Source organism: Oryx dammah, unplaced genomic scaffold, assembly GCF_014754425.2.
Source record: "Oryx dammah isolate SB20612 unplaced genomic scaffold, SCBI_Odam_1.1 HiC_scaffold_14, whole genome shotgun sequence".
Classification (NCBI taxonomy): Eukaryota; Metazoa; Chordata; class Mammalia; order Artiodactyla; family Bovidae; genus Oryx; species Oryx dammah.
The window spans coordinates 23,050,969-23,072,425 of NW_024070198.1; the positions used below are offsets into that span (position 1 = coordinate 23,050,969).

General features: G+C 40.2%; 2 protein-coding genes across 2 annotated transcripts; one reads left to right on the top strand and one right to left on the bottom strand.

Annotated features, from left to right (window-relative positions):
- The first annotated feature begins 1,459 nt into the window (after positions 1 to 1,459).
- Positions 1,460 to 16,111, top strand: TAF5 (TATA-box binding protein associated factor 5). Its single transcript, XM_040254326.1, has 11 exons — positions 1,460 to 2,036; positions 4,246 to 4,483; positions 8,472 to 8,787; positions 9,525 to 9,688; positions 9,796 to 9,931; positions 10,672 to 10,792; positions 11,538 to 11,667; positions 13,073 to 13,237; positions 14,217 to 14,394; positions 14,582 to 14,759; positions 15,062 to 16,111. The coding sequence occupies exons 1-11, from the start codon at positions 1,478 to 1,480 to the stop codon at positions 15,277 to 15,279; spliced, it is 2,403 nt and encodes an 800-aa protein (XP_040110260.1). The 5' UTR covers positions 1,460 to 1,477; the 3' UTR covers positions 15,280 to 16,111.
- ATP5MK (ATP synthase membrane subunit k) lies at positions 16,101 to 21,359 on the bottom strand. The gene is made up of 4 exons (XM_040254371.1): positions 21,241 to 21,359; positions 17,834 to 17,929; positions 17,651 to 17,743; positions 16,101 to 16,201 (listed from the first exon to the last, which is right to left on the bottom strand). Exons 2-3 carry the CDS (start codon positions 17,918 to 17,920, stop codon positions 17,654 to 17,656), a joined length of 177 nt encoding a protein of 58 aa, XP_040110305.1. The 5' UTR covers positions 17,921 to 17,929; positions 21,241 to 21,359; the 3' UTR covers positions 16,101 to 16,201; positions 17,651 to 17,653.
- Positions 21,360 to 21,457: the final 98 nt, after the last annotated feature.

Consider the following 21,457-nt stretch of genomic DNA (forward strand, 5'->3'; position numbering starts at 1 on the left):
CATCACGCTCAACCCTAGAGATGGCACTGAAATTGATAGATCAGTAAAAACTGTGAAAACTCTGAGGATATGTGTGTGTGCACGTGTGCATGTATGTTGATAAATAACGAGTGATGGGGCCAACACATCACAGGGTTTCTTGTTTTGGGTGCATCCTTCACCTTTTACCAATGCTAGGCTTTAGCCTCTCCCTCTGGGTATACAAGGTAGCGGATACCTTCCAGGAAATATAAATTCATAGAGAAAAGTAATGAGATGCAGAGGAAGGTGCAACTGCTAGTAAAGCAAAAAACTGAACAACTTAAACGCTCATCTCCTCCCGACTCTGCCCTTGCCCCTACCCATGTTTCATAATCTTACATTATGTCAAATTCCACTAGTTTTATATTTCAGTCTTGAGATCACCATGAACGTCATGATTAGACTTTCTTAGGAAACATTTGCAGAACACCGCTTAAGGTTCAGTAAAAATAACCAACAGTTATTTATTATGTGTTTAGTTCAGTTCAGTCGCCCAGTGGTGTCTGACTCTTTGCGACCACATGGACTCTATTATGTATTAGTTATCATATATAAATGATCTTATTTAATCCTCACATAACTCGATCGTCCCCACGTCCCAGGTTCACTTTTCTTGTCTGCACCTATCTCATACCGTTGTGAGAGTCAAAGGAGACCAAATATGCAGCGCAGATTCTTTACCGTCTGAGCCACAACGTAAGTCCTCAAACATGCAGCAGTGCTTTTAAACCTATGAAGCATGTTGCAAAATGGCACATACTGTTTTAAAATATACAACTAAAATGCGGCCTACTTGTAATAATGGTTAACATAGCACGAATACAGCATATACACATTTCAGTCACAAAATTAAGGTTCTTAAAAACTTTTTATTGAAATATAACATATATGCGTAAAGTTCACAAAACGTGAGCTTGCAGCCCAATTAATTTTTATAAGGCATAAATGGGAAAAAGAAAAGTAACCGCCATCCAGAAAAAAATATAAACATTACCAGTAATTCAGAAGCCTCCGTCTGGTAAATGATATATGCTTTCAAGATAAAGACCTGGATTTGAATCTTGACGCTTTCCTTCTGTGTGACTTTGGCATTTTAAAAATGTCTTTAGGTCTTGATTGAGTCATCTGTATCGTAAGAATAATGATACCTTATATGACTGCTGAATTAAAGGTCACATAATGTAAAACGTCCATCGCAGTGCCTGAAAAATAGCTGGTCTGCAATAAATGTAACTATTATCCGGCAAATGCAAGAGGCTGTCCCCACGTCCCACTTCCTGCCTTTTTGCCACTCACTTTTGAAAGTCGCTCTTGCTGCGATTCCTTTTTCCCCTTCTTTATCGCCCCTCCTACTGCCGTAAATTGCCCTCCAGAGATGTCGTAAAACGCTCCTCCCCGCCCTCCATGTGGCGAAAACGCAATCACGCTTGACGGCGCGAGGTGGCTCAGCCGCAAGATGGCGGCGCTGGCAGAGGAGCAGACGGAGGTGGCGGTGAAGTTAGAGCCTGAGGGACCGCCGACGCTGCTACCTCCGCAGGCGGGGGACGGCGCTGGCGAGGGTGGCGGCGGCACAACCAACAGCGGCCCCAACGGCGGCGGCGGGAACGTTGCGGCGGCGTCGTCGGCCGGCGGGGATGGTGGGACCCCCAAACCCTCGGTGGCTGTCTCCGCCGTTGCACCGGCGGGGGCGGCCCCGGTGCCCGCCGCTGCTCCGGAGGCCAGCGCTCCCCACGACCGACAGACTCTGCTCGCCGTGCTGCAGTTTCTACGGCAGAGCAACCTCCGCGAGGCCGAAGAAGCGCTGCGCCGTGAGGCCCGGCTGCTGGAGGAGGCAGTGGCGGGCTCCGGAGCCCCGGGAGAGGCAGACAGCGCCGGCGCTGAGACGGCCAGCGCGCTTCTTAGCCGGGTCACCGCCTCGGCGCCCGGCCCTTCGGCCCCGGATCCTCCGGTCAGCGGCGCTTCGGGGTCCGCCGCCGTCTCGGGCTTAGCGACAGGTTCTGTGGCTCCGGGTAAAGGTGAGCCGCTGGGTCCGGGGTAGGCAGGACCGGCACGGCGGGGAGTGAGCCGGGAAGGCAGAGGCTGGCAGGCCTGCACCTCTGCGGGCTTGTTTTGAATTTCCTGGGCCCGCCTCTAGGGCCACATGCCCGCCCCTTTCCCTAGTGCGCCGGCTGCGCAGTCAAACCCTCTTCCGAGCTGTCAGTTCCAGCGAGAGGCTGTGAAGAGCTATTGAGCCGAAGGATGTATGGGGACGGTGGGCGCGGAGAGGCGGGAACTTTCAGGCTTTTGCTTCTTCTTTGGGCTCTTGAGCTTTGGGCAGGGATGCAGCAACATTATTTGTACTAGCGTACTTTTGCTATAAATATTTTATGTTGTTTATCTTAATTTTCACAGTTCCACTGTGAGGTAGACAGTACTTCTATTTTAGAGATGAGAAACCAGACCGGGAAAGGCCAAGGTATTTGCTTTGGACCACACAGCCAGAGAGTGGTGGTACATAGTGAAGCCAGTCTTTCTCAAAATATAGGCTAAATCTTTTAGAGAAATGCAGATTTCTGGACATCACTTCAGACTTGGTGAATCGGATCCTGTGCAGGTGGAGTCTGGGAATCTGCATTTTCAAATAAATGCTTCAGGGACTTCCCTGGTGGTCCAGTGGTTAAGAATCTGCCTTCCAACGCAGGGGACGTGGGGACGTGGGAACGTGTTAGGGAACGAAAATCCCTCAAGCGTGGGGCAACTAGGCCCGTGCTCTGCAACTACTGAGCCCGCATGCGGCAAGGAAAAATCCTCAGAGCCGCTGATAAGATCCAACGCAGCCAAAAATAAATAAATATTCTAAGGATTAAAAAAAAAATGCTTCCAAGAGATGCTGATCTATGGCAAGGTTTGAGAACCATTCATTTAGGAACAGGTTTTGGACTTCAGTTTCTCTGTTGAACGCTTTTCCTTGTGTGATGCTGATTGTTACTCTTCCTAAGCTTGAGAGTTTTTTCCCTCCTATTAAATGGGTTATTGTGAGATTCATATATATGTAAAATGTCTGGCACTGACAAGTTTATGCCAAGTACCTATCCCTGACACCTGAGGCTCCCGCACCCCTTTTTCTTCAGCAACTGTTGTCACAAAGTCCATGCAGTAAAAGTCATACACAACATAAAGTTTCAAAGGTGATCCTGAGCCAGTAAAAAATGTTTATTGAATTAAATTACCCATTGTAGAGCCTCTTGCCAAATTAACCTGTGTTTATGAGACCTAATCTTGGCAGCATTTCCAGGAGTGAAGTATGAATAGGAAGCACTGTAACCCATAAGTAGAAATGTGTGCAGATGTGATTGAGAGGAATCTTTTTTGAATCTGAATTTGGGAATGAGCTATAAGATGGATGAATTATGTTGTTGATTATTTTGCTATAATCTCTCATCTCTTTAGAAACTTGACCTTCAGATTGTAACTGAGAAACCGGTAGAAAGGATAAGAGGCCATCATAGTAACCAAAAAAGCTGAAAATTTGTGCAGTAAAGAGCATAACAGTACTGTAATCATAACTTTAAAAAATTTCCCACAAACCTCATTTGATTGACAGATGTATCATTGTTTGGTATTGAAATATTACAAATAAATACTCATGCTTTTTGCCTTGAAATGGCGGTTATGGAAATTGTTTTAAGCATATAAAATAGATTTATCTTTTAGAAATATAAAAGGCAAGTTCTTCCCACCATTAACATGGTTGTATTTTATAGGGAGTGATAGATGTACATACGTGAAGGTAACACAGGATAGGATGTGTTGCTGAAAAGTTATAAAATACTCAGGTAGCTCAGAGGGCTGGGAATATTACTCCAGGGCATGGCTTGGTGGTGGTGAGTGCCATTTGCACTGAGCCTTGAGAGAAGAGTAATACCGTTGTTTGATTTGCACATACCATGTTTTATAAAATTTGTTTTTAAAATAGGATAGCTCTAGGAAAAATGCTGAATCTTTTTGCTGTTGATCTGAAAATTTTTATTTTAAGATGTGGACAAACCGAAGGAGTGTTGGATGGGTAACTGAACCAAACTGAATTCCATTAAAAGATTCTGTGATTGTGTCAGGGAAGAGTGTTTGAGAGGAGAGGGACAAACATCTGTGAAACAGTTCACCTCTGGACCTTAACAAAACAGCCTTAGTCTCTTGGTGCTTGTTAGGTCATTTTCTTGAAGTTATTTTTCATTTTTTAAACAGTTGGAAGTGTAGCTGTGGAAGACCAGCCAGATGTCAGTGCCGTGCTCTCAGCCTACAGCCAACAGGGAGACCCCACGATGTATGAAGAATACTATAGCGGACTGAAACACTTCATTGAATGTTCCTTGGACTGCCATCGGGCAGAACTATCCCAACTCTTTTATCCCCTATTTGTACACATGTATTTGGAACTAGTCTACAATCAACATGAGAATGAAGCAAAATCATTCTTTGAGAAGTATGTGAATTTATAAAAAATATGTATATATAGCTATATATATATACATGCACACACAAAATGTATATATACATCTGTAATTACACAAATGTCAGATTGCAACCCAAAAAATACTTTATGAAGGAGAGGTACCTGGTGCCTCTCCTAAACTTAAAATGAAGGGTTTGATCTTGTTGAAGTCAGGAAAGGCTCCTAGAGGTGATGTTTGAGATAGGATCTGAAGACTGGAGAGGAGTTAACCAGAGGAAGAGAAAAGGTAAAAACTTGTGTGACAGCCCTGTGGCAGGAAGGATCATGGTAGGCCCCGAGATGAGGAAGGCTAGTGTGGCTGGAGCAGAGTATGGGGAGTGGGGTTTGGTACTACATGAAGCTTGATGGTTAGTTAGTGGCTGGAACAGGCAGGTTCTTAGGCCATGTTGAGGGTCTTTGTTTACCCTAAGATCAGTAGTTAGTCATATTGGGTAGGATTAGATTTGGCTGAGATTCACTGAAAAACAATAGCTGCCTAAATAAAAATTTTATTTTTGCTTTTAAGAGCAGTAGAGAATTCACCTGCAATGCAGGAGACACAGGTTTAATCCCTGGGTTGGGAGGATCTCCTGGAGGAGGAAATGGCAACCCACTCCAGTATTCTTGCCTGGAAAATCATATGGACAGAGGTCCTGGTGTGCTACAGTCCATAGGGGTGCAAAGAGTTGGACATGACTGAGCATGCATGCACTGCTGCTGCTACTAAGAGCAGTATGAAGCTGTGTTAGGATTAGATTGCATGGGAGTGACTAGAACCCCAAACAGTAGAGGCTTGAGTATAATAAAAGTCTATTTCTCTCTCCCATGATGGAAGGCATTCTAGGACTGGTATGGAATCCTTTGTATCTCTTGATCATGTAGCGCTAACATCCTTGTCATGCAGTTTCCACTGTGGTACAAGGTGACTCTCCAGCTCTAAGAAATCAGATCAGTGTTTGAGTGAGCAGGGAGGGCACACATCCTTCCTGGAAGTTACAAGTATTTCTCCCTTTTTTATGTCATTAGTCATTGGCCAAGGAAGGTAGAAAATATGGTCTTCACCTAGATGTCTGTGTGCTCAGCTAGTATTTCAGTGTTTCATTGTGGAGGAAGAAAGAAAAAAATGAATATCTGGGGACAGACATCTTTGCTACAGAAGTTGTTGAAGAACCGTGCTTTATTAGATTTTATGTTTTGAAAGGACCTTTATGTGGGGGGAAACTGATTGGGGGGATGAAGTGATCATAGACTGATCATTTTGGAAGTTATTGTAGTGATTCTCAACTGAGTGTAATACTATTCCTCCTTCCTGGCTATTTGAAACTGGAGGTATTTTTGGTTGTTGTATCAACTTGACTGGAGGATCAGCTGTCTTAGGGAAACCAAAAGTTCCAATATGTGCAGGTAGTCACACTTAGCAATTGTTCTGCCCCCAATACTAGTAGCACCCATGCTGAGAAACACTGGACTGGGGGTGATAGTGTTGGTGAAGGGCAGTAGACATATTTGTGAAACACTTGGTGAAGGATTAGATACAGGTGTAAGGGAGATAAAAGTATAATTGATAATCCCTGGGTATCTGGCTCCCTTAGCTGGATAAGGGGTGCTCTTCACTTAGACAGAAAACCCTGGAAGAGGGCAGGGTTTGTCAGATTGTAGAATAATCTTGAGTTCAGATTTGTTTATGCCTTTGACTCATTTAAGGGATGTCAGGTTGGTAGATGGAGGATATGTAAGTGTCTGGGCTTAGAGGAGAGGTAGGGGCTAGAGCCATAAATTGGAGTCGTATGCAATATTGATGGATAGGGATGAGGTTATTTGAAAGTGTTAATCACTCAGTCATGTCCAACTCTTTGCAACCTCATGGACTGTAGCCTGCCAGGCTCCTCTGTCTATGGGATTTGCCAGGCAAGAGTACTGGAGTAGGTTGCCATTTCCTTTTCCAGGGGATCTTTCTGACCCAGGGATCGAACCTGGGTCTCCCACATTGCAGATTCTTTACTGTCTACGCCACCACGGAATCCAAGATTGTCTAGGAAGGAGTATGAAATAGAAATAAATCAATGGGAGGGCTAGACCTGCACCTCAGGGAACTCTAACATTTGGAGGAGAAGATTAATAAAAAGAGTAGAAGAGACTACCATGTAGAAGAGAGATGAAAGGAGAGGCCAGAGAAGCAGAAAGAAAACCAGGAGAGTGCTGAGTTGTGGAAGCCAGAGAAAAGGAGTGTTTAAGATGGAGGTGTGTGTAACAGTTTGAATGAGAGCTCTTTATTTCAAGCAGTAGACCCAGAAGCTAGGGCGTGTCAGGTAACACAGGTAGTGGTGATAGAGGAATGATAGCACCCAAGATGCCTGGCTTCTGTGCCATTATGTTCATTCATTATTCTACAATGCCTAATAGAAGGTATATAAAGCAAATGTTTGATAGCTCAAGTATTTTTTTTTTAAACTTTGTTTTGGGGTATAGTTGATTAGCAAACAAAGTTGTGATAATTTCAGGTGAACAGTGAAGGGACTCAGTCATCTGTATACATGTATCCAAACTCCCCTCCCATCCAGGCTGTCATATGACATTGTGTAGCTCCGTGTTTTTGAAAGAAAATATTAAGGCTGATGGTGACAGAATTTCTAAGCTAATTTTTCTTACAGTCCTGTCATCAGAAAGGCTTCCCAGGTGGTGCTAGTGGTAAAGAACCCATCTTGCAAGTGCAGGAGATATGAGATGCTCGTTTGATCCCTGGGTAGGGAAGATACCCTGGAGGAAGCCATGGCAACCCATTCCACTATTCTTCCCTGGAGAGTCCCATGAACAGAGGAGCCTGGCGGGTGGCGGTCCATAGCATGCAGAGAGTTGAACCTGCCTGAAGCGACTTGGCAGGCATGCATGAACTGTCCTCAAAAGGCCTCTTCCTCTTCCAGTCTCATGGTGTAGCCATCTCCTCACCTAGCAAGCTGGGATATCATAGGGACTGACTCTGTGTGTCCTTGTCATGAACAATCTCAGCCCGTGCCCAGACCCCATGCTCAGATGAGGTTATTGGCAGAGACTAATACAAAAATGAAGAGGCTGAGATTTCTAATTTCATTCACATCTTAGAAACTCTTGAATCATATCTTGATGAGTCATGCTAGGCTAACACAGGTAACAGATTAGGAATCTATTGGCTGTGTGTCAGAGCTAAAGTCATAATATCTTTACTCATTTGTTTTCTAAATGTTTTGCATTGTTTGCTGCTCTTTGTGAATGTTACTGTATGATTTTTATATTTTGTATTATTAGAATAATTAAGATTTGTAGAAACAAAAGTACATTTAAATTTAGCAATTGGCACCAAAACTGAAAGCTTTCTATAATTGCCTTTGGTAATGGTGAGTAAATGGGAGTGCTTACTCTTTCATATCAACATATTCTTGTTCTTCAGTCATGTTATTAAAGTACTGATGTTTAATATTTATATCTGATATTAAGCATATAAGAAATCACTAAAATGAGTTTTGTGAGAATGTCATGCATTGATTATTGTTGAGAGGCTGAGTGATAGGTATGTTGAGTTTATTATATTAGTTTCTAATTTAGTATGTGTTTGAAATTTCCCATAATAAAAAGTTTTAAAAAGTGGGTTTTGAGAGAACATAAGATTCTAACATTTTCAAATCTCTGCCAATGGTGGCATTCAAATGTGACTGTCCACCAGTGGTGGATATCTTATCTTTCATTTATCTATGGTATTTATTTCAAATTCCCTCAAAATGTTTATGATGCATTTCACTAGAGAATTAACTTGGTCATTTTTAGAATGAATTCAGAACTGAATTGTAATCATTTTGAATTGTGTTACTTCTGATTCTACAACTTAGTCCAGGATTATTCAAATTACTACGTTGAAAGTATTCTGGGATGTTTATAAATATATGGGGGAGAGGCAGATCCCTTAATGATTACATTGAAAAATGCCTTTTTAAAATCACTGAAACAGGTTCCATGGAGATCAGGAATGTTATTACCAGGATGACCTACGAGTATTATCTAGTCTTACCAAAAAGGAACACATGAAAGGGAATGAGACCATGTTGGATTTTCGAACAAGTAAATTTGTTCTGCGTATTTCCCGAGACTCGTACCAACTCTTGAAGAGGCATCTTCAGGAGAAACAGAACAATCAGATATGGAACATAGTTCAGGAGCACCTCTACATTGACATCTTTGATGGGATGCCGCGTAGTAAGCAACAGATAGATGCGATGGTGGGAAGTTTGGCAGGAGAGGCTAAACGAGAGGCAAACAAATCAAAGGTATGGGAACAAGAACTATGTAATGCAGATTATGAAAACTTGTTGCATTTCCATCTACATAATTTACACGTTTTTCTTACAGCTAGTTTGGGGATAATTTTACACTGTATACTTAAGTTTCATGTTCTAAGGATGATGTGTATATTAGTGAGGATTTGAGAATGGTTGCATTTAACAGAACCCTGATTACACTGGATGAAACACGTAAGGTTTTTTTCTTCACATAAAATGAATTAAAGAGGAAGGCCCTCCGAGCTGGTGTGAGAACTCCACAGTGCCTTCAAGGGCCCTGGCTCCTCTTACTTTCTGCTGAGCCGCCTGCAGAATGTGGCTTTCTTCACTGCGTTCATCGGTGGCTGTCGCAGCTCCACCTTTGCAGCTGTGTTCCGGGAAGGCAGGAGGGGAGGATATACCTGCTGAATCTCCCCTCTTATGAGGAAAACAGTATTTCTAAAACACCACCCAGTATGTTTGTGTATGCGTTTATTGGCAAGAATGATATGATATGGCCATTCTCAGCTGCAGGGGAGCCTTTTAACTGAGCATGCTGCTGCTCCAGCGAAATCAGGGTTCTGTCAGTAAGGGAGAAGGAGAGACTGTCTATTGGGTAGACAAGTACAGAATCGGTTTCAGGATATAAATGACCCTATTATAATTGTGATTCCTATCAAGATACTAAAAAGATGTATCAATAAACAAAAAAGTAATTTAAAAAAAATGACTCTCTTGACTTGTAGGTATTTTTTGGCTTATTAAAAGAGCCAGAAATTGAGGTGCCTTTGGACGATGAGGATGAAGAAGGAGAAAATGAAGAAGGAAAACCTAAAAAAAAGAAGCCTAAAAAAGATAGTATTGGATCCAAAAGTAAAAAACAAGATCCCAATGCTCCACCTCAAAACAGGTGAGGGAAAAAACCTCAGGAACATGTGTGTAAGTGTAAGACGATGTTATAGATGGTTCCAGTTTTTTAATATTCAGAGTAATTTCCAGTTTGTTTTTCTTTCACAGAATCCCTCTTCCTGAGTTGAAAGATTCAGATAAATTGGATAAGATAATGAATATGAAAGAAACCACAAAACGAGTACGCCTGGGGCCAGATTGTTTACCTTCCATTTGTTTCTATACATTCCTCAATGCTTACCAGGTTGGTAAAATAATTGGGTAGTTTCTGGGAGAAAATTGGGAGAGTCATGGAAAATGGTGATTAACCATTAAAAGTAGCTTAGATGTCTTAACTAAAATGGAGATTTCTTATTTAAAGTCTTGATATAAATATGGCTTCAAGATAGCAGTTAGAAAAGGAGAATTGGACATTGCTCAGAATAGACAGAAGACAGTGTTTAAAAGACCTTTAGCAACTTGTTGGTATCAGAATCTTGTTTGTATGTGTCCTTTGTTTCACTGATCAGAATTCTGCTAACCTTTGAAAAAGGAGGAAGCTATGTGGTTCAGCTCTCTGAACTTAAGTACTTATTTAAATTTTTTACTAAGAATTCTTTATATCCTTATAGACTTTTTATAATAGACTGCTAAGGATATATTTGGTAAAGTACAAAAATAATTACATATACTTTGTACTGTAATTATGGCTGATTTGCATTGTACGGCAGAAACCAACACAACATTGTAATTTTCTTCCAATTAAAAAATAAAATTAAAAAAAAAACTTGGTTTATATATGCATTCCAAATTTGGAGGGCAAAAAGTAACTTATGACATGTTCTCAATATAAGTGTATTTGAACAGTGAATTTCAGAAGAGAGTGAAATCTCAAATTATCTTTTATGTGAAGAAAAAGAGCTGTCATTATGTGTTCTCTCAGATGTGATGATAATTTTTTTCCCCTAAAACAGTATTGTTTAGTATGTATTTTTTAATTGGCAGGGCCTCACTGCAGTGGATGTCACTGATGATTCTAGTTTGATCGCTGGAGGTTTTGCAGATTCAACTGTCAGAGTGTGGTCTGTGACACCCAAAAAGCTTCGTAGTGTCAAACAAGCAGCAGGTAACTGAGATGACCTGTCAGGATACAAACTCATCATTAGTTTACACCAATCTTTATTCTATGGAATATACCAGGACATTGTGATCTTAGCAGAATTTCACTTGATTTTACTTTAAGTCAAATTGTTAACAACATTCCCAACAGTGAAAAGTGTATTGGAGTAGCAGTCAGGAGACTGGGGTGCTAGACTGATTTAATTTTTCTGGTCCTCAGTTTTCTCATCTGTAGAATGAGGGCATTAGGCTAGAAAACTCCCTGAAGTTAAAAATCTAACATTTTATGATTGTTTGTAAATTAAAAAAAAAAGTCTTCAAATACTGGGAGAGTACTTTTCTGTTTTAGCCATAAAAATGGCTAAAATGAACTAAGATCAGGGTTACATTTTAAAGTTTCTTGCTAGTTGTATTGTTTAAACAAGATAACAGATTCTCAATTTATTTTAATATTTCTGTAGTTCTGTTTTGTAAAACATTGTGATCTAATGGATAAATTGAGTTTCAGCCCTAGTTCCAAGACTAAGTAGCTGTGTGCACTTTGGCATATTATTAACTGTTCTGAACCTCACTTTCTCCTCTTGTACCCTGAAATGATAGCACCTAATTTAAAGGCATTAGCATAGTGATTGGTAAGTAGGAGGAACAGTTCAAATGTTAGTTCTTCTCCTAAACTCTGATATATTAAATAATTGTCTTAAATTGTTTTAATAAATGTATTTTTTAAAAGTAATATTTCTGGATCATTTTAGATCTTAGCCTGATAGATAAAGAATCTGATGATGTCTTAGAAAGAATCATGGATGAGAAAACGGCAAGTGAGTTGAAGATCTTGTACGGTCACAGTGGTCCTGTCTATGGAGCCAGCTTCAGTCCAGATAGGTAAAATACAAACTATAAGAATTAAATATTGCTGTATTACATTGAGATTAAATGAAAGTTATATGAAATATATATATGTTATGTGAAAGTTAACTACTAGAAACATTATGCAAATGTTGGGGAAAATACTTTTAGAAGCCTATCATTCATTATCTTTTAGAATCTTGCCCTCTGCTAATTCATCTTGGGGTACTGGTGTATAGTAGCTAAATTTACAAAATCAGGATGCATAACTTCAGGGTTTGCTGGTTATGAAAATTAGCTTTAGTTTTGTGTAACTCCAGTAGGGGTTGAGGATTGCTTCTTTGGGTTCCTGCTATGTGTTTGGTGGCTACTGCTGTCTTCTGCAGAGAAGGTGATGGCACCCCACTCCAGTACTCTTGCCTGGAAAATCCCATGGACCCAGGAGCCTGGTAGGCTGCAGTCCATGGGGTCGCTAAGAGTCGGACATGACTGAGCGACTACACTTTCACTTTGCACTTTCATGCATTGGAGAAGGAAATGGCAACCCACTCGTGTTCTTGCCTGGAGAATCCTAGGGATGGGGGAGCCTGGTGGGCTGCCGTCTATGGGGTCGCACAGAGTAGGACATGACTGAAGCGATTCAGCAGCAGCAGCAGCTGTCTTCTGTCATCTCCAAATTCACAACAGATTCCTGCTATTAAAGGCATATTACCTATCAACTGAAGATTTATCTTTGTATAATCAAAAGAACTAATACTGATAAGGGAATTAGAAACCCATGAAAATGTGTCTTATTTTTCAGATCTCTTAATATTCTATAGCAATGTGGGTAGGGTATTTTTTTGTTTTTTGTAATACTATCTATATCTTATTGCTTTCAGTCCAAAATCGTTCATAAAGATTTTCATCTTTACGAAACTTTGAGAATGAAGATTTTTGTTTTTTATAGAGTTTAGTCAAATGGTACATTTATACTTGAGGGAAACTTCTCATATCACTGAAAACCATAGTACTTTCTGAGTAGTTTACTTTTGAAAGCTTTTTACCCTGCTTTGTATAGGGTATGAAAATAGCAAATCCATTTTAAAGTAAAAAATTACTGATTTTAAGTGACATATTTCTTAGAAGCCTTTTTCAGGTGACCTGATTTGACCATACTTTTTGTCATTATCTCTTGTTTTTTTCCCCAAAGAACTGTGATTTTCTTAATAGACACTGTTTTTAAAAAACCTAAGCTTATTCAGTAGATGCTCAGTGGATGTAGTGTCATGGCTAACATTAGTACTTTCAACTCTTGTTATCTACTGTGAATTTCAGGCATAAATTAAAACTGAGATGTAGTAGCCAGTTAGCTATATTTAACATATACAAACGTACAGAGAAACTGGACAGGTAACTAAGTTATTCTAGGAATCAAATACGTTACCTTCTCTTTTCTCAGGAACTACCTGCTCTCCTCTTCAGAGGATGGAACTGTTAGATTATGGAGTCTTCAAACATTTACTTGCTTGGTGGGATATAAAGGACACAACTATCCAGTGTGGGACACACAGTTTTCTCCATATGGATATTATTTTGTATCAGGGGGCCATGACAGAGTAGCTCGGTAAGAACATTATGAGCTTAGGACTCGGCCTATTCAACGAACAGAATGGTTTCTTGTTGGGAATTACAAACCCCAGCCAAACTTATTTTCACTTCTGTTATTATCAGCTTTTTGAGAATGTCAGCATTTGTAGGTCATCTGAAAACTTAATTTGGGACAGAAATATTTCTGTCTGCAATCATGTCTACACCAAGAGTCCATGCCCTCCCCTTCCCCAAGTGGATGCTAAACCTTGTCTTTTGCGGCCACTGTGAGCCCTTTTATTTCCCTGTCATATCTTTAAAAGTTCAGGATGAGGTAGCTTGGGTTTGAAATTATTTGTGGTCGCGTTCCCCGCCCTGCCCGGGGGGGGGGGGGGGCTTCCCTGGTGGCTCAATCAGTAAAGAATCTGCCTGCAATGCCAGAGATCCGGGTTTGATCCCTGGGTTGGGAAGATCCCTTGGAGAAGGAAGTGGCAACCCACTCCAGTATTCTTGCTTGGGAAATCCCATGCAGAATAGCCTGGTGGCTTCAGTCTTTGGGGCTGCAGAGTCTGACACAACTTGGTGAGTAAACCACCATGTGGTAGCCAAAACTAGGGAAAAATACTCTAGCAGTTAGACTAGGAGTTAGAGAGTATACATTCAGAGAACTAAAGGATTATAGAATTAAAAAACTTTTGGACCATGTTAACTGTTTTAAGAATGTTTAGGGAGTTCCCTGGTAGTCCAGTGGTTAGGACTTGGTGCTTTCACTGCCGAGGGCACCAGTTAAACCCCTGGTTGGGGAACTAAGATCCTGCAAGCTGCATGGCATAGCTTTAAAAAACGACAAAAGCTTAGTCTCTAAGTCATTCCATCCTCCTTTCCCTCAGGTAAACTAGTGAGGGGGACCCACTTACAGCTAATACTTCACATGGTTGTTTCTGTATTTTGGATAGAACTTGGCATTTCAGAGTTAACTAGTAATTACCTTGTGTGTTCAATAATTTTTTAAAAAGGCTCTGGGCTACAGATCACTATCAGCCTTTACGGATATTTGCTGGCCACCTTGCTGATGTGAATTGTACCAGATTCCATCCAAATTCTAATTATGTTGCTACGGGCTCTGCAGACAGAACTGTGCGGCTCTGGGATGTCCTGAATGGGAACTGTGTAAGGATATTCACTGGACACAAGGTATTTTAACTTTCATTATTCCAGCACACAAGGTTCTTTAAGATTAAAAATAGTTTAAAAATTAACTAGTGACATACATTTCAAAGATACTGTCCACACCACTCAAGTTTATGTTATAGTTCTTTTGTCTCATTTTCCTAGGTATTTTTAACCTTACTTTTGATTCTTGTCATGTACTTTTTTTTAGGGACCAATTCATTCCTTGACATTTTCTCCCAATGGGAGATTCCTGGCTACAGGAGCAACAGATGGCAGAGTACTCCTTTGGGATATTGGACATGGTTTGATGGTTGGAGAATTAAAAGGACACACTGATACAGTCTGTTCACTTAGATTTAGTAGAGATGGTGAAATTTTGGCATCAGGTAAATGACTAGAACTGGCTTTGTGGTAAAGAGTCCCTTGTATATTTAACGGAAGCTCTGAATGTTGAAAATTGCAAAATTAAGTCCTGTTTTGGATTTTGCTCCTCCTTAGCATGATTCAGGATTGTTACCTACATGTATATTGACTTCTCAGGTTAAGCTACTGCTTGAAATTCTTTAGAGGGAATAGAGTTGTTCAGATTTCTTTTACCAGAAATGTAAATACATAAAGCATACTTGACATGTCAGAAATTTAAATATGGCAGATTCTACTAAATGGTTTCCCTTTGATTTCCGCTTAGGTTCAATGGATAATACAGTACGGTTATGGGATGCTGTCAAAGCATTTGAAGATGTAGAGACTGATGACTTTACTACAGCCACGGGGCATATAAATTTACCCGAGAATTCACAGGAGTTATTGTTGGGAACATATATGACCAAATCAACACCAGTTGTACACCTCCATTTTACTCGAAGAAACTTGGTTCTAGCTGCAGGAGCTTACAGTCCTCAATAAACTGTCGGTATTAAAAGACTTTTGGAAACTACTGTTTGAAAAAGGGAGACTAAAAGCAAATACCTCAGTCATTACTATTTAAGCTACAAAGAATGTTTTGTCTATATGGATCTGGAAGTATGCTGCTTAGAAAATCTGTACAGGACAGTTCCACGTTTCTATAGCAACCACATTTAACTAATTTCCGTTAGTTGAATAAGAGGTATTATGTTTGTGGAGGGGACATTCATGGTGCTTTGGATTGTGTGGAAACTATGCATTTTCTGTTCAAATGCTATTTTAATTTATTATGTTAAAAAAATCAATTGATTTCAATAATTCATCCTGCTTCAAGATTCAAATTGAGTAATATAATACCATACTGAATTTTAGCTGAAGAATTCCATGAGCATGTATGTTTCTGCTGTAAAAATGTAGTTACTGTATGGCACTCAAGTACTATGTTATATGATCCACTAACATTTTTGCTTGGCTCATGATTAGTGGAATGTACGTTAACTGGCTAAGATGAACTACAATTCCTTTCTGAGAAATAGATGAAGTACAACCATCCACTGACATCTGAATTTATACCTGTTGGATTGAGTGCACCCAAACACTCTATAAACCAGGTGAAATTAACTTCCATGTTCTACTTCAGCTAAAATGGCTACATACAACCTAGTACACTTGAAGTCAGACATTTCAGTTGCTTACCTCCAGTACTGAGCCTTGCTTTGGAAAACTAAAAGATTTAGACCAAGTTACTGCCAGTTTTTTGCCTTTGTTGCATTTTGTACAGTTTTTATATTTTTGATATCTTGTAAATAAAGACAACCAGCTTTTCCAGGTTCATAATTTATTGTACAAGTTGAGTATCACATGATGAGTTGACATTAGCTTCTTCAGGCATGGAAACTTAGATAATGTACAGTTCAGAATCCTATAAACAAAGCAAAAATAGTTTAGACACAAACGTGTTCAACTCTGCTTTTAGAACATTCAGTAATTATTAGTAAAAGGCTATCCACGAACCTCCTGAAACTGAATGCAAATTCATTAGAGTCTCAAAGGAGTCATTAAACTCCCCCAAATTTAGTTGTCTCTCAGCTTTCAACAATCTAAAACTCCCACCTTTTACAGAAGAGCTGTCAATAATTCAGTATGATCCAAAATATACATTGTTGTAAAAGCCTAGTACATAAGATACTGGATTGACCAAAAAGTTTGTTCAGGGGTTTCTGGCTTATAGGAAAATAATGGACTTTTTTGCCAACCCAGTAACATTCTCCACCCCGCCCCGCCTTAAAGTAATAGTTTAAATAGTAGAAAGGAGGAAGGATGGTAGTATCCCCATTATAAAAACAGAGTAAGGAGGTTCCTAATATGAAAAACTGGGTTTCCCTTGTGGCTCAGATGGAAAAAATCCACTCTAGTATCCTTGCCTGGAGAATCCCAGGAACAGAGGAGCCTGGTGGGCTACAGTCTATGGGGTCACAAAGAGTCGGACACGACTGGGTGACTAAGCACACACAGTATGAAAAATTGGGCAAAAAAAAACTACCTGTCAGGAAAAAGCCATGGATCACTGCATTTGGGCTATGCAGTCAGTCCACTACGGTCAATAATTTTGGGACTGGAAAAGGTCTCAAGAGCAGAGGAAATTTTCTGTCATGGAAAGATACATTAGATAAAATCTAGGTTTGGGGTTTTTTACACATCGTCTACTGCCAACAAAATACTTACACAAGCAAGGGCAAATGGGCATTGGGTTGCACTAAAAAGAAAATGAAGTCTAGGTGGGATTTAAGGAAATGACAGAATTGCTTACATAAAATTTCAAAAGCAAGAGGCATTTGCAACTGATTTAAAAGGCTGGTTAATAATTACTACCAAAAAAAAAAAAAAAATTACAAAAAGAGCTTATACAAGAAAGAAAGATCTTTACAAAAAGAAAGTCCCAAATGTTAAAACACAGAGAATGTTAAAAATACAAATGATACTTAAATGGAAAAAATATACAACTTCATTAAAAAAAAAAGTTTTTACTCATCAAACTAACAAAAATCAGAAACTGACATTATTTAATAGGAAACATCTGTATAAAATAAATCATATATCCATGAGCACCCATGCATTCAAATTTATAGAGAACATATATGTTATAAAGCAAAATTACAGATATGGATCACAGCCATTGGAAACCAAACAAATACAATATAAAAGAGCTAAACAGATATTAACAAAAACTGTCAGGGTGATGGAGACATGGGCAATATTTTTCTTTTTCCTGAATGTAATAAGATTTTGAACAATGACATTACTTTTATAGTGTGGGGGAGGGGAACCCTAACATCAAAATGGCAAAGTTATTAAGTTATTATCTCCTTACTGTTTATGTTGCTTTCACAGCTGGAGTTTTTTTAGACCTTAACTTGAAGTATAAGACTATCAAAGCAATACTTCCATATGTGGCCAGCACACACTGAAAAAGAAAGGAAAAAGCAAACAAGAGTTGTTGTCACATCTATATTATTCTAAAACATAACTACTTAAAGGTATCATTAATACTTACATTCATTCTCCCTGTGAGAGTGTAAGAGTTGAAATATTTTTTGATACCAGTGAAATGGAACTGGGCATCAGCTTCTGGACCTGCCATGATTTCAATCTTTTAAAAAAAGAAAGAAGGCAACAAATTGGTTTGGATGCTATTTAAAAGAAAAAAGTTTTTTTTAAATTAAAGTCATAAGTATTATATATTGCATATAATTATTGTAAATTTTATGTATGCCTCACCCAAGAAAGCAGTAGCAAAATGATGGAAAAAACATTGGTAAGAATTTGGAAGGAGGACTTTTGTCTTGGTTGCTATCACACAACATTCCAGAATATACATCAAATAACACATAGAACACAGTAGTCTCTAACTCCATCTTCTGACCCAAAATTGGTTGATGTTTTCATTCCTGGCTCTATCTTATATAGCACACTGTACATGGAATTCCATCAGTTTTAAGACTAGTTGAAAGCTGGAGCTTGTGATACTTTTCAAAGTCTCTCAGAGGGGTAACAACCAAAAAAACTAACTGAACAGCTCACCCTGCAACACCACTTTTTACAGTTTTTCCTATAAATAATTTAGGACCTCCATGGGAAGGAGGAGGCGGGGTTATTTATTACTAAATGGAATTAATACATACTAACTATTGGTGGTGGAGGGGAAGCTGAAATCCTTACTCCTTATACCAAAAACAGATGAAAACATGTAAATGTAAAAAGTGAAACCAAAATACCTGAAGAAAACATGGACAAGCATTTTAATCATCCTAGGCAAGGGAAAATACAAAGGTGGCCAAAGAAACACAGATAATCAACCTCATGATCAGTGAAGGAAATATGAAATGAGACAAATATTTAACCATCAGACTGCAAAGATAAATTTATCATACGCAGCAGTTGGTGGGAATATGGGAAAATAAGCAAGTCTCTCCGCTGCCTGGAGGGAGTGTAAACTGGAGGGAGTACAACCTCCCTAAAATGCAATTCTGTAGTATCTACTGAATTATGACAGAGTATAGTTTACCCTTTTATCTAGTTGGTTCAATTTGTTCACCAGGAATTTATCCTTATATAGAAATACTATAAAGTAGAAACATGTAGTATGGTTCAAGGATGGCAACTGAAATACAGTTTATGGAAATAACAAGTGCATTTACAGGAAACTGATATATGATGGTTCCCATGGGAGGAAACACAATGCACAGAGATCTTTAAATATAAACATGAAAAGATGCCCCCTTGCAATATTAAAAGTTCCTATTTCTGGGCAGTATAGAGAACATCAAAGGTTCTCAAAGTTTCGTCCCTACACTGTCATCATCCATGGAAACTCACTGGAAATGCAAATTCTCAGGCCTTTTGAATAAAACACTCGGGCCCAGCAATCTGTTTTAATATGCTGTCTAGGTGATTCCAATGTATGTTAAAGTTTGAAAAACACTGCAGTAACAGAAAACCAAACCCTGATTAGTAATTATATAGGAGAAAAAAAAAAAAAAACAACCCTTAAATATACAGGAGACTTGAAAAAGGGATTACATCTATAGAGCCTATGTATTTCACAAAGGCATGTATTTCTTTTATAAAGGCACATCAAAGGTCACCAGAGCAACACTCGAAAACTCGTCTGTATGACCACCTATCTACCACGACCGACGCCACGCCGAGTCGATTGGCAACATAGACGAGCCGGTCGAGGTCCGGTCGAGATTGGTAGGCAGTGGCAGTGACTCAGCCGACTCTTGATGAAATAGAATCAGGGGAAACCTGTGAGGAAGTTGCTGCTATGGAAACCGGCACTCTATAGTTTGCCATTCAAAGGCCTTCAGGGGCATTCACAAGCATAGAATTGGCGATGAAAATCTCGACAAATGACCTTAATTGTGAACACTGTTTCAAGAAGGTTCTTGTAGCAATGAAGGATTACAAACTTCCTTGGGTCACTTTAGAGGCCTTGGCAAGTCCAGTCCAGTCCAAGTAGGAAAATCTCCATTAAAAGAAAATTTTATGATATGGCTTTTATATTAAAGGTTTTAGTAAACTTATTAAAGATATGCTTTCCCATTCATCTTCAGGATTGATTTCTGGATTCTTAACAGTGTCAAGCAGGTTTCTAGGAAAAACCCTACAGAAAACAAGGGCTTAATTCCCACTAACTTGTGTCTAACAAACATTTTCAGAATGTGGTATCCAACTGAAACAATCTTAAGGTGCCTTAAATCTCCTTCTATACAATACAGAAGGAAGGCTGATGTCTGCAATATTCCACAGAGGACTAATTCTGACTGTAGGGGATGGCACAGTTTACCAGCGGCAATTTAGTCGAGATCACAAAACGCTGAGATGGAAGGGTAAGTGAGATATTGCCGCTAAACAACTGCAGCAAAGCCTGTAAGCACTGCGGTTAGTATCCTCAGCAAACTCCTGGTTACTTTTGGGCAAAGAACAGGAATCCTTGTGTTAAGTGTACTTCGTGGAATAATTAAACCGAAACTTGCTTTTCTTTCGAGTTATACATCAGTTGAAAAAGACATGAATGAAAAATACCTAAGATTAAACAAAACCGTACTAACTGTTAAACTGTAGCCTATGGCAAAGTCTAAGCCATGGGGTCTTCGCTTCTAACTGCGCGGCGAACTACTTTTAAATATAATTAATCTTTACATGCTTCTCTTCACCTGTAAAATGAGCACTTCAGAAAAGGCCCAAAGTGACCCACTAGCCTCGCTACTTTCTGTTTTTCGGTACTACTAGTCTGCCTGGCCGGACACCTACCTGAAATGTGAGATCTCGCGGGAAAAAGAGGCAAACACAAGAGACAGCCGCTCAGGTACCAGAAGCTGCCTCTGGTACAAGGAGTTTATAGCTCTCTGTTCTAGCTACTATTAGTGAAAGGGCTTCCCGCCGACCGAACACAGACAGATATATCTAAGCCGCTTACCCGGGGCCAGGCCACACTCACTCTCGCCAGACGAAGGCTGCAGCGCAGCTAAAGGAATCTGGCTGGACAGCTTCCTAGGCATAGCTCGGTGGAAACAAACTGCTTTGGGCATACAGTGCACGAGAGGTTACTATGACGAGAGGTGGGGTCATAGGTCCGAGTTCTGATCCAATATTACGTCACTGAGTGACCTTGGGGGGGGGGGGAGCCTCCCTTCCCTGCAGGCCTCCTTTTCTCCACTGGAAAATACATTCTAAGGGCCTTTAGGAGCCTCGCGCCCAGGCTTCCCAGTCACTGTCCGAACCCTCACGCCCGGCCTTCATTTTCCCTAATTCCTTTTCTAATCACCACCACTCTCCGCCAGCCCCCACCAAAGACAAGGCCTCGCAGTGTGCCTGGACCAGGAGACAGTCTGATTCCATGCCGGCCCCACAGAGCGGAGGCGCGTGGTCTAAATCCATGTTCCCCTCCACACTCACCTTTCAAGGGGTTCAAACTCCGCGGCCTGTGTCCTTCACAGTACGCTGCCGCCCCTCGATCCCGCCGGAAGACACCACCTCCCCCTCACCGTTCAACGGGCTTGAAGGGTTCGGCCCTCTGCGTCGATTGGCTACCTTTCTAAGCCCCGCCCTTCCGCTTCCTGTCTCTACATCTCCTCCCCCTCCCTGTAGAACTGGATCCAGTGTAGTAATGGAA

Bases quoted from the DNA above. Each gene is read 5' to 3' on its own strand.
- TAF5 (XM_040254326.1), top strand. From the start codon at position 1,478: ATGGCGGCGCTGGCAGAGGAGCAGACGGAGGTGGCGGTGAAGTTAGAG. The intron at 9,932-10,671 runs GTTGGTAAAATA...TTTAATTGGCAG, and splicing joins CATTCCTCAATGCTTACCAG to GGCCTCACTGCAGTGGATGT. The intron at 13,238-14,216 runs GTAAGAACATTA...TTTTTTAAAAAG, and splicing joins GGCCATGACAGAGTAGCTCG to GCTCTGGGCTACAGATCACT.
- ATP5MK (XM_040254371.1), bottom strand. From the start codon at position 17,920: ATGGCAGGTCCAGAAGCTGATGCCCAGTTCCATTTCACTGGTATCAAA. The intron at 17,744-17,833 runs GTAAGTATTAAT...TTTCTTTTTCAG, and splicing joins CTCTCACAGGGAGAATGAAT to TGTGTGCTGGCCACATATGG.